Source organism: Ptiloglossa arizonensis, chromosome 8, assembly GCF_051014685.1.
Source record: "Ptiloglossa arizonensis isolate GNS036 chromosome 8, iyPtiAriz1_principal, whole genome shotgun sequence".
Taxonomy (NCBI): domain Eukaryota; kingdom Metazoa; phylum Arthropoda; class Insecta; order Hymenoptera; family Colletidae; genus Ptiloglossa; species Ptiloglossa arizonensis.
Window position 1 is genome coordinate 20,113,947 of NC_135055.1, and position 12,682 is coordinate 20,126,628.

General features: G+C 51.3%; 1 protein-coding gene across 1 annotated transcript in view; it reads right to left on the minus strand.

The window, feature by feature from the left end:
* LOC143150368 (uncharacterized) overlaps positions 1 to 12,682 on the minus strand; it is a 311,591-nt gene that overhangs the window by 19,542 nt on the left and 279,367 nt on the right. The window contains exons 8-9 of the mRNA XM_076318592.1: positions 10,836 to 10,929; positions 3,472 to 3,669 (exon numbers count right to left, since the gene is read on the minus strand). Of these exons, the coding sequence (XP_076174707.1) occupies positions 3,472 to 3,669; positions 10,836 to 10,929 (292 nt within the window). The remainder of the gene's footprint in view (positions 1 to 3,471; positions 3,670 to 10,835; positions 10,930 to 12,682) is intronic.

Consider the following 12,682-nt stretch of genomic DNA (forward strand, 5'->3'; position numbering starts at 1 on the left):
AGAAGACTTCGACTCCAAAGCTCGATTCGTAACGAACCAACACCGAGTACTCGGTGAAAATCGAGATTACTCTTCGCCCGTCCGACTTTTCTCGAGCGGAGAGACCTCGAACTCCGCGGGGCACCAACGCTCGAGAACTCGGTGGAACTCGACGGAACTCGATGCTCTCTTCCCACTTCCGACCCAACTCCCGCGGAGATGCGAATCGAAAGCCCCTTTCGAGGTATGCGAAACACGCGAAAAAGAATCGACATCGGTCGTAATCTCTCTCGTTGGCAATGTTTCGCGGAAAGAGTCCCGTTCGACGCCGGAAGTTTAATACGCCGCGTTCCAGCGCGGCACGCGACCTCTCCGTTAACGTCAGCCGCGAAATTTACAACGGATTCTAAACCCTTTGAGATTATTACCCTTTCGCATTTATCGTTCCCACGGTACGATCGCGATAACCGCAGGTTACATTGTACCCGGCGGTGAATTGTTTCCTAATGCATACAACACGGCTGCGGTGCACCCGTAACTTTTTAATTGTAAACTTCAGAGCTTAACGACCGGGCAGACCCATTCCCTGATAATTTCGACGGCTCGAGTGCCCCAATAACCGCTCGATCGGTCTTAAAAAACCCGTAAACTCGATAGCCTCGGTTAGCCGAGTTCCAGGAATCGCGTAGCGAAGCGTACGAACGAGAAACGATCGTTGACGTTACGGAAATATTCTCGGTCGAACGTCGAGGGTTCGACGATTTTCGAGGATCTCGCACCGAAGCGACAACGCGGCCAAGGACGAGTCCGAGGTTAATTTCCTCGAGGTCGTCCGAGAAGAACCGTTCCCCGTGGTCGACGACCCCTGCTCCTCGAGGGTTCCCATAAGTGCACCGTAGCAGGGACTCCACCCTTCGGTTTCTTATTAGTCCGGCGAGTTCCTCGCAATTTCTCGACAGGCTGCGGAATAACGCTCGGAGCGAGCGAGACGGAACCGCGGCAAACTAGGGACGACGCTCTCGAAGACAAACGAAAAGAAGAGAAATAATCTCACCCCCTCAATTTTACGGAGACGTAAAGACGGAGTGAACGACGTCCTCGGTCCGCTTGCTGCATATTACGCGCGGAATCCCTCGCGGACTCCGCGAGTCGTACGGACCGAGGGCAACGAAGAAAACAACCGGGAACGATTTCATCGTACAGAGGCTTCGAGCCGCGTTATTACGGCCCATTTTGTCCGATACGAGGACGAAACTTCGCGTTCGGTTTTGTTCGGCTCTCGGATAAAAGCAAACGGAACGCGCGATTTTTCGACCGCAATTTCCTTCACCGGCTTCCGCTTTTATCACGCCGGGGAGAAACATTTAAAATCGTATCTCACCGTTGCCGCGATCCCTCGTTTATCGATGCAATCTTCCCGACGCGGTCTCGATGGAACGTTTCTCCATACCTGCTCGAGTACCCGTTCCCGAGTTTAACCTCCGTTCTCTCGTAACGATCGATGGAAAACTCACCGGCCCGTGGATCTCTACGAGAAACGAATACGAAACCGGTTCCCGTAGTTCCGGTTTCGTAATAACGTTGATTGCTCCCGACCGCCGAACCAACAACGAGAAACGACGCGCTTTGGAAAATTAGAGCGTTTCGGTATACATCGGTGCTCCACACACCCGTGACGACACAATTCCCTACGCTGTTCCCTGCACTCGGCACCAATTAATCCAAAACGATTGTACTTGCCCGCATTGTTCCAGGCATCGAATTAATTGCGGCAAACGTTCAACCCTATCGCGAGAGAGAGGAGAAACGCCCGGAAAACTTTCGACCCCTCTGCAAATACGTCTAAGACGACGTTTCTCGGCAGAGGGGCGTGGGGTGTGGGGTGTGGGGTGTGGGGTGGGGGTCAGGGGGCGGATGTTGGAGCCGATCTCTCCGAGAAGGTCCGAGGTGGGGAGTTGCGGAGGCAGTCGGGACTCTTAAAACCGGGGGACGAGGCTCGAGACAAGTGTTTCTTACGACTCAAGTTTCTTCGACGCCGCGGGAAGAACACAATGCTATCGCGATTGGGCGTTCAAACGAGAAAACTTCGGCGCCGCTGAGATTACGGTACAAATATTACGCGTAATTTGTAACCGGGAACCCCGTTTCCGGTTGGCCCGTGTCTCTCGCCTCGTTGTCCGCGGAACATTCACCGGGAATCTTCTTTTGTATTAACGTTAAACACCTCTAAGCGCCGCGTCCCGAGCTTTTATCGCCGAAGAATCGTTTCGTTACGCTCGGACTGTATTAATAGCGTTCGTGTTGTTCCACTTTGTTGCCCGTTGGTAGACATTAGCGAGACTTGTGGGGTTTGCCAGACCATTGGCATAATTTTTTATTCGAGTTATCGGAGTGTTCGAAGTAATCGAGGAAGTTCTTCTCGCTGTGTATCTTCCATGTACTTTTAATTCGTTACTTTTTATTTTATACCGTTACTATGCGTTCACAACGCGCTACACGCTCTCGAAGATTGTCTACTGATCCAACTATCAATGTCAACATTACGTACGCGAAAACAATGATAGCCAATACCATTACTATTACTCTCGCCCCCTCTCGAGACACTGAACGCTCTCGACAATTGTCTGCTGCTCCAACTATCAATGTCAACATTACGTACGCGAAAACAATGATCGCCAATACCATTACCATTACTATTACTATTACTGTCACCCCTTCTCAAGACACTAAACGCTCCCGATAATTGTCTACTGTTCCAATTATCGATATTAACATTGTGTACACGAAAACAATGATCACCAATACCGTTACTATTGTATTACTCTCACCCCTTCTGAAGACGCTAAACGCTCTCGATAATTGTCCACTGCTCCAACTATCAATGTCAACATTGCGTACGTGAAAACAATGATAGCCAATACCATTACTATTCCTCTCACCCCTTCTGAAGACGCTAAACGCTCTCGACAATTGTGTACTGCTCCAACTATCAATGTCAACATTGCATACGTGAAAACAATGATAGCCAATACCATTACTATTCCTTTCACCCCTGTTTAAAGACGCTAAACGCCCTCGATAATTGTCCACTTCTCGAAATATCAATGTCAACATTGCGTACGTACAAAAACTGATCGGCAGTACCACTGCTATTAGTCTCGCCCCTTTTAAAGACGCTAAACACCCTCGATAATTGTCCACTGCTCCAACTATCCATGTTACCATTGTGTACGCGAATATAATGATCGGCAATACCATTACTATTACTATTACTATTACTGTCACCCCTTCTCAAGACACTAAACGCTCCCGATAATTGTCTAGTGCTCCAACTATCAATGTCAACGTTCCGTACGTGAAAACAATGATATCCAATACCATTACTATTCCTCTCACCCCTGTTTAAAGACGTTAAACGCTCTCGAGAACGCTCTCCCTCCCTTAAAGAAATTTCCTCCCCCGGTTGTTACGTCCTGGTTGATATTTACTCACCGTTTGCGTGAGCCGCGAGGAGGTCCCTGAGTTGTTGTTGTCCGGCGGTTAATTCCACGCAACTGACCCTGACGCTGAATCTGGCGCCGGTTCTCTGCCGTTGCTCGGAGATTCCACGGAAGAGCCACGCGATCGCGCATGGTATCGCTCCCAAGGTGTGTCCCGCTTCCGGTGTGCCCAGCATCGTGTGCGACTTGCCTGAAATCAAAAAGAAGAGAAGAACGGAAATATTCCCGCGATTCCCACTCGTGTAACGGTTCCACGCGAAACGATATCAGCGTATCTGCCGCACCGGTCGCACGTGCGTCGCGTATTGTTTACCAAAGCGGTTTGGAAACGCGCCGTACGTTCCGTCGATTAATTGCATTCTTTCGTCCGGGACGTTCACAGAGAGAGAGAGAGAGAGGAGAGGGAACGTTGAAACCGTTTGCCTCGATTACATCGTCACGTCGAAACAAACAGTCGGGGTTTACGATTGATTTCCCTCGCTTTTCCCGGCCACGTGTCGCGGCTCGAATCGATTCGCACGGTTGCCTTTGAAAATCCAACCCAACCAACCCCCCACCCTCAAAATCCATCCCGTGTGCACGGTAAATCTGCAGATCGTCGTCGAACGCAACAATCGCGATGCCCGATTTGCGGCCCGGCACGACAATTAATTTGTTTACCGTTTAGCACGGACGATCGGAGAACGATGAGAGGAACAACGATCGCGCCGAGTCGTGCACCCGCCTGCGCACTCGCGAACCCTCGCCGCGATAAACGTCCCCGACCGTAGTTACAACGCGTAACGAAGCCCCGTCACCGGAGATCTAATTTATAGCCGGCGCTAGATTGAAACTGATTAATTCGGTTACATTACAAGTTCACGGGTTTGACCAATGACGGGTGAAATGAATGTAATCGGGATCGACGCGCGGTTGACGTTCCCGCGTTAACGGCAACCCTCTAGTTCGGGGATCGAAAGGAAGACGTTTCAAGACCGAACACTTTTTCGAGATGGGGTGTATACGGAGTCGATCGAGTCAAGTTTCTTTTCTAAACGGTGGACGAATTTAGAATTCGCGGAGGGTGCGATTTGGATGGACTTTCGGGAAGATGTTCGGTTTTTCGTAGATCTTTTTTTTCTGAGCTGTGTTTTCAAGGGTATTTTTGACCGTTTCTTTTTTTAAGCATGATTTTGTAATTTTTGTTCGAGTACCAGGTTGGTAACGAGCCCAATGGGATAAAGACAAGCGTTTAAGAAAAGGATTGTAGTTACGAAAGAAAATCGAGTTAGCAGATACGCGAGCGTAGGTCATCGGTGTTTATTGAACGTCCCGATCAACGGAGAAAAAAATCGGGATATTATCGAAAGGGAAAGAGTCTTATTAAAATCATAAAACAATAGGATGGAAACTGTTCTCCGAATAAAGGGAGAAAGTGACGGGAGGAAGGGAAACTGAGAGCAAAAGGCGTAAGGACCCGAGGGGTGGGCCGTGGACCGTCGAAGTAATGGGAAAGCAGCGGCACCCGTCGCTGAATCTTAAACGTTATTTAATTGTTCGAACGTAAGACGGTGAATTATGTTTTTATTTAATTAGAAACTGGGAAAAAGACAGGGTATCTCGGCTAGTCTCGGTCCAAGTTGAACTTTTCCTCGAATTTCGGAGCGTCGAGAGAACGAACCGATTTCTCGTTACCCGAATAATTCTCTCGCGTTTGTTCCAACTCGGTAAAGATATTTGCAAGAATTTCTCGAGTTTCGAAAAAATTTCAAATCATCCCCGTAAGCACGAATCGTCGAAGATTCGTTGAACTTTGGAATATTCCCCGCAACTTCGCCAACTATTTAATATGCATCGGATAATTTCCTACGAAGTAATTTAATTAAAGTTATCGAACCTTTTTCCATATTAATCGACTTATTTCCCCGGGAAGATTCAAAGAGGTGGGTACAATTCCTTTGGAACTCTCTCAAGGTCTGTTGCGCGAAACAGAGGAATAATGAAGAAACGTCGCATCGAATTCAAAGGTATAAATTAATATCGAGGAGCGTTTACTCGAGGAATCTTCAGCGAGCCGGATGCACAGATTCACCTCTTGGGAGCCGCGAGAAAATATTTCTTTCGCGCCTCGTACGTGAAAATGTACGCGCGAGCATCATGCGTTTGGTCGCAACGATTCGTCGATTTACGCATGAAAACGCGGAAAGATTTAGCGACAACTGTTTCCTCTTTTCCCCGAAAGGAGGCGAGAATCGTTCCCGGGGAACCGTCTCGCGGAGAACTCGCCCAGGAGTGCTTTAAAGCCGATGCATCCGCCGATTGGAATTCTCCTGCGCGAGCTTCACCCTTTTCGCGAGCTGGAGAAACGGTGGCCCGAGTCTCCTTGAACGCGGCAACGCAACGCGAATCGAAACACGTAAGTGTTCTCGCGGTCGTTTGCGTTTCGTCGATTCCGCGCGATCGAGCCAATGGAAAGAGCGTCGAAATGGTCGGTGAAACCGTACGTTCCGAGAATCGAGACAGTTCGATGGATCGAGCACCGCTCGTTTCGCTTTACCCTCGACCGAAGGAACCGCTCTGATCGCTTCGAGCGCAATATTTGCTCTCTCTCGCTCCCACCGGACAAACGAATTTCAATTTTTGCCCTTCGAACCGACAACGTGTTCGAAATCCTACCCATCGGGAGACACTACGATCTCTACGATTCCAAATAAAGGAAAACGTAACGCGAAACGAATAATATACACTACCGGTCGAAAGTTTGGGCACACGTATTTATATGTGAGTACTTTTGCATTTTTACTAGAAATGTGACACGAGTAATAAATTATAATATTAGAAATATCTTCTATGGAAGTGTATATTGCTAAAAGTTCCGCTGGTAAAAATTACCTTTCTTTCTATTGGCACGTTTCTCCAGGTAAATAAACAAGTGTGGAACCGAATGATTTACATAGACGTACGAGACCATAAACGATACAATCGCACAACGTGCAAGGATCTCGTGGTTCAGATTTAAGCGCGGAATTACAGAAAGGCAGTCGATTCGCCCAAATATTTAGCCCGTGTATGCGAGTGAACTACATCGCGTAAAGTAGAGGTTTACCGATTTTCACTCCAGATCCAATTACTCGTCGGCAAAGAAAAGGAATTGAAGCAGCCACGGTTCGAGCCGGGCGCGATAACGGAGATCGCCGTCGGTGAGCTTCGTAGCCCGAATGAAAGAAAAACAATTAGCAACAATTGATCGCAAACACGAACGACCGGTTCGGTTGGCCGACTGAACTGTATCGATTTGTCACCGGAAGGGGTGGGTGGTGCCGGGAGTTTTGCACTTCAAAGGTACGCGGTTGAAACGTCGCGAGAAACAAATTCTCCCCCGCGGGTCGTTTCTCGGGCGTAGTTCGGGATCAACCGCTCCGACCGCGGAAGAAAAAGTTGCGCGGAATCATCGTCCTCGGTGTAATTATCACGAATATTTGCATGTCAAAGGTGGCACCGCGGGTCCGGGGGACAAGCTCGCCGCGCGTTCTCTCCTCGTTTTGTTGGTTAATTTGCTTTCTCAGTGGTTTCTCGCGGGCGAAAGGGTTCGACAGCGCGTACCTTAAGGGCCGCGGCTGATGCAGAGTAATTAGCACCGCGTTACAAAGTACAAAAGACCGCATTGTCTGGCTGGCGTGCAGGGAGCGCTTCCTTCGCGTCTCTCTCTCTCTCTTCAACTCGCTCGCGCGCACGCGTGTTCTCTCGGCCCGTCGTAACTTTCCGTACGACAAATCCTCGTCGCCGTCAAAGGGCGGCCGCGCGTCTCTCGGTTTTTTTCTTTTTTTTTTTTCTTCCTCTTCTTTCTCTCGGCTCCCTCGCTCTCGCCACCGTCGATCTTCGGCGAGCAAGCGCCCGTGCACGCGCGCGTATTCCCCGCGTTTTCTTAGGAGCGGATCGAGGGAATCGCGCGAGCGAAACTGGGCAAGAGCGAGCGATCCCGGGTCGAGATTGTAGGTTCGTTCGATCGTTTCCACGGTGCGTAGGGGTTTCGTTTCTAGTTCTGGCGGGCTCGCTCCGATTCGGTTCGGTTCGCCTCGGCTCGCGGACCTCCGTCGCTTTGTCCCGCGTTCCGTCGCGCTCCTCTCTGTGTCAAAGCAGCAGGGAGACGGCGAGGTAAAGAGTTAGGGGAGTCTGGCTACAAAGAAAGGGGAACAGAGGGAAGCGAGTGACACAGAGAGGGGAAAGAGAAAGGGAGAGAAGTGCGTTGTCGTAGCGATGATCAAAAGCAGTTTGCTAGCGGACTTGCCTCAAGTATCTCCGCCGGTGGCGCGAGGGGATGAAAGTTCGTTCGGCTTCCTTCCACGTCTTTCTTCTCTCGCGTTTCTTTATCTCCGGCCCGGTAGACTCTTATCTCCCGCCGCTACCGCGCGTATTTCTCTCTCTTTCTCTCTCTTTCTCTCGCTCGTTCTCGCTCTCGCGCGCACGCACGCTCTCTTTATTGATTTTCTCTCGCGGTAAATTTCACCCGACTGGCGAACTTTCGCGAGAATTCGAACGATCTCGCGGCTCGATTCGCGTCCCGCGAACTCCGCACCGGCGATCGTTGATCCCTCGGGCCTGGAAACGACGAGTACCGTCCGCACGCGGATTCAACTTCGATGTTCGCTGGCACTCGGGAACAGTTACTTGGCGAATGTACGATGGTTCCCGTAAAAGTATTCAACGCAGAGTGGAATATTTCCGATTTCTTTCCAACGATTTCCCAGGTTCTCGGTGAGATAAGTCGCGAGCAGTGGTTCGAACGTTTGCGGTAAGATTCGATTAAAAGTAACGCTACCGTAGTCGCTGTACGCGCACCGCTCGATTGCCTTTATCGTTCCAATCGAACAAAGACCGTTCCCCGGAGATGAACAACCGGCGGTTATCGCGTCAGGAATACTTGGAAATTCCCCTGTGCGTTCGTTCGGAAAGTCGACGTACCGGCCAGGAGGATTTCGTTCGGATACTTTCGACGATCTCGCGTTCAACGACGATACGGAGCCGCGAAGTTTAATCGGTCTGTTCGCGAGGCTGGCCATAAATCCGTCAGCACGGAAGTTAATCCCGTTGAAAGCGACGCGAGAATAATCTCCGGTGTACGTTAAGATTCGAAAGGTGGAGAAGAAGGGGCAGGGGGAGAGAGAGCGTGTCCCAGTAGCATACATTATCTCGTTTCCTTTCGGGCTCCACCTTTTCGTCCCTCGTTCTCGCCCCTTTTCTCTCCTCGTCCATTTTCCCGGGGCCACGGCCTCCTATCCGTCCTCCTTCCTCTCCGGCGTTACCAGCCGAGAAAACCTTCCTTCCCCTCGGTTGCCTCGCATAATCATGCATTTGCATGCAAACTCGATATCACTACTTAAAATGTAAAACAACTCGCGCGTCTCGCCCGGTTCGTGTTCCCCGTCTAGCTACCCGGAGAACGATGAAAAGCAAGCGGCAAACCGAGCGTCGAAAAGGCGGGGGTAGGGAACGTCTAAATAAAGAATCAACCCCGCGAAAGGTTCGCCCGTCGAATACTTAATTCGCATCCGGATCGACTCTCGTTGCGGAATTTCCCTTCGAATTCGTCGAAAGGAACCTCACGACGGTTCTCGTCCCGTGAAAGTGTCGTCCGACGACCGAGTTTTCTTATCGGTGGCGCGGTTTTCAAGGACGGAAACAACCCTCTCACCCACCCACCCCCTCCACTCCGCCCCTCGACCCTTGAAATTCGCGTTTCGCGCGAGTTACCGCGAAACGAGTCGAGAGCGGTGAAATTTCGCCCGGCCGTGGCTTCGTCGTAGCCGAATAAAGGCGGCCTTGAAGAATCGAGCGCGCGCGTAATTAGGGAAGAAGACATTCAAAGACGATTCCTCGGTAAAAAGGTTCCCTCGGACACGGGTAAAATGTATTCCACACTTTCGACGTATATTCGGACGCGAAATTACCCGGCCGGTTTTCCTTCGTAAGCGTCGCTTTCCATTATACAAACGCGTGCCAAGAAAGCTTAATTGGAGCGGGCGTACGCGCGCAGTCCGCTCGGCACGAGCGCGGTGGCAAACATTTTTCTACGTAGGTACGCGAGACTACGAGTAAAAATCCCCGCGTTTGCGTCCCGCTAGTTTTCATTCGACGGTTCCCGCAAAAGGGCGAACAAAATTCGTCCACTTGTCCCCCCGGAAATATTTACGGGAAAAAAAGGCGTCCAGAGGCGTCCCGCGATCTCTGCGCCCGTCGCTAAGTGCGAAACGGCGGTCCCGTCGCTGGAACGAGCGCGGGAAAAAGAACGCGGTAGGACCAAGAGAACGACGCGCGGAGAATTCCTCGTGGTATTCATATTTCATGTAATTATTTCTACGCTCGGCCCGGATGAGTTCCTCGCGGTGGAAACAATGGCGTTTTGTCTACGAGGACGTCGAACCTTGCCGAACAAAGCCAGCGGAAAGAAGAACGGAGACGTCGGTCCCCGCGTAACGCACGGAATCGCACGGGAGGGGGGGAAAAATGTTTAACCCGCTTCTTTTTTTTTATTCTTTTCCGCTGAACGTCGATCCTCGATTCGACGCGTCTACGTTCGTTTACGCCGGATACTTTGGCAATTTTAGCTCGCGGTTCGGCAACCGTCGCGCAAACCGGATCGGTAAGGACGTTTTCGAGAACCTCGACTGCACTGTAGTATTTCAGGAGGAATATCGGAAACCAAAATATCCGGCCCGATACAAGTAGCGAACGATCGTACGAATAGAAACGGCGAGGATGGTTTCGAGAATCGCGATTACACCGTAATATCGTAGGGAGAAGAAAGTATCGGTTCCGGGTTCGAAGAACGTATTATCGCGAGTGAGTAGAATATGGACAGTGCCGCGCAGACTGGTCAACGCGAGTCTCGGACGATCGCGTCTACGCGGTAAGCGAGTAAGTAGAACGAGGACAGTAGAACTCGTACTGGGTTGGACCTATTCTGTCCGTCCAACCTACTACGAGTGGCGATCGCGGCGAGTAAGTGGAATAAGGACAGTACCGCACAGACCGACCGAAAAGGTCCAATCTGGTACGAATCGCGATCGCAGCGAGTAAGTGGAATAAGGACAGTACCGCACAGACCGACGGAAAAGGTCCAACCCGGTACGAATCGCGATCGCGTCTTCGCAGTAAGCTAGTTAGTAGAACGAGGACAGTAGAACTCGTACTGGGTTGGACCGATCGAAAAAGTCCAACCCGGTACGAGTCGCGATCGCGGCGAGTAAGTGGAATAAGGACAGTATCGCGAAGACCTCGCAACGTCCGACCCAATACGAGTCGCGACTCCTTCGTCGCTCTCCCCCGTTGAATCGCGATACAGCTTGCGATTCTCGTTCGAGGCATTGAGATACTCACCCAAACCGGCGTGTCCGAAGCAGAACAGGCAACCGTCCGTCCCGTTGATGACCGCGTGAATGACGTCGGTCAGGGCACTCGAGCAGATTTCAGTCTGGAAAGAATACGAACGCTTTTCAGTCGAGTAACGAGAAATTGTACGATAAAGTTCGCGTACTCGCTTCCTCTCCTTCGATCGTCGGTCGTGCACGCGCCAACTCGTCGAGTTACGAATACATCGATATGCGAGATCGTTGCACCGTCTCCGCGAACCGACGCTGAATATTTCGTTACCTGGCAAGCAGCGGAGTACAGAGCACCGCGAAAGCGAGAACGGAATGATATCCCGAATCGATTCGCGCTCCCTCCGAGTTAAACGGTGTCGAGTTATTCTCAACGCCGAAAGACGAGGCACGATGGACGCGAATTTAATTTCTGCTCGTCGCCGCGCGTTCAGAGCGTCTCGATCCGGCTGGAGGAGGAACGCAAGGATTTTCGAGGGTAACGACGGAGCCTTGACTTTAAAGTGCTTAAGAAAGCGTTTGCGGCCCGGTTTAATAAACGCGCGCGTAACGTCCTGCGAGCCGAGAGAAGAGGGGAGAGAGAAAACGAGGCGAGGATTACGGGAGGAGCGGCTTTGTTTGCTTTTAATATATTCATAGACTGGAAAAGTCCTTTCCGGGACCGAGAAGGAGCGCGAGAACGCGCCGTGCCGCCCCCCGCGCGAGCCGAGATCTCCGGGGTGGTTGCACCACCCTGGTCTTCTTCCTCGCCACCCATCCACCCTTGGTTTTTTCCAAGCGTCGTTACCGACCGGCGAGCGATGGTCGATAGGATCGTGATTTTCGAGGGCACGGGGAGACGGATTCCTGACGTTGCCGTGGAAGAGTATCGCGGGACCAGAGGGGGTGGGTCAACGGGGGCTGGAAATCGGCGAAGGGTCGCGCACGTTTCGCGAATTTCCTGCGGAAGCGAGCGGGAATTTCCTTCGAGCCTGCACCCGATTCGTTCCGACCGATCGATACAGACATCGACCGTCCTCCTTCGTTCTCGCAAGGGTTAGCAAACGTTCTGCGGCCGGAAGGGGGCGGACGTGGAACGAGAGAGGGGAGCAGGTTGCAGGGAATATCGAGAGGAAGATGAGGACGTGTCGATACCTCGACCAAACAAGATTGAAATCTTCGTGGACGAGAATCGGATGAATCTCCCAGGCCCGAGATGGAAAAGGGGAGATGAAAGCAGCCGGCACGGGGAGCGAGAGAGCAACCGCGATCAGCGGAACGGAGAAACTCGAAACGAAGAAGAAGGGACCAGGGGGACGGTTTGACGAGAACGCGAGGCCAACGCGAGAGAAGAATCGTACGGGAAACCGAAGCGAGCGATTTGGATATAGGGAAAATACCCTTCGGGGTATTTTTTTGCCTCGGCGTCCCCCGTGCGTCTACGTTGGTCGCTAAAGGAAACGGAAATAAGGAGTCCGGTCCTCCCTGTTCCAATATGGTAATTCCAATCTGTCGTTGCTCGTTTCGGAGCACGCGAAACCGGGGAACGAATCTCGTCGATACGGGCACGATGGATAGGACGTCTCTGCGTCGCGCGAGCCACGAATTTTCACGCGGAAAGACGCTCGAAAGCGCGACCACGATGACAATCCTACGACAAACACCTTTCAGCTAGACGATCTCCAAATTCCACTGAACCATTTCATACCGTTTTCTATATGAGACTACCATGCGACGAATAAAACGATCGATTACCAACTAACCTCTGTGTCGAATCTCTCAACACTGTCCCCGCGTCGCTAAGTTCAGAACAACGAAAGAGTATCAAGGACATACTCTCTCGTTGTTCTGAAACGACTACGGTGA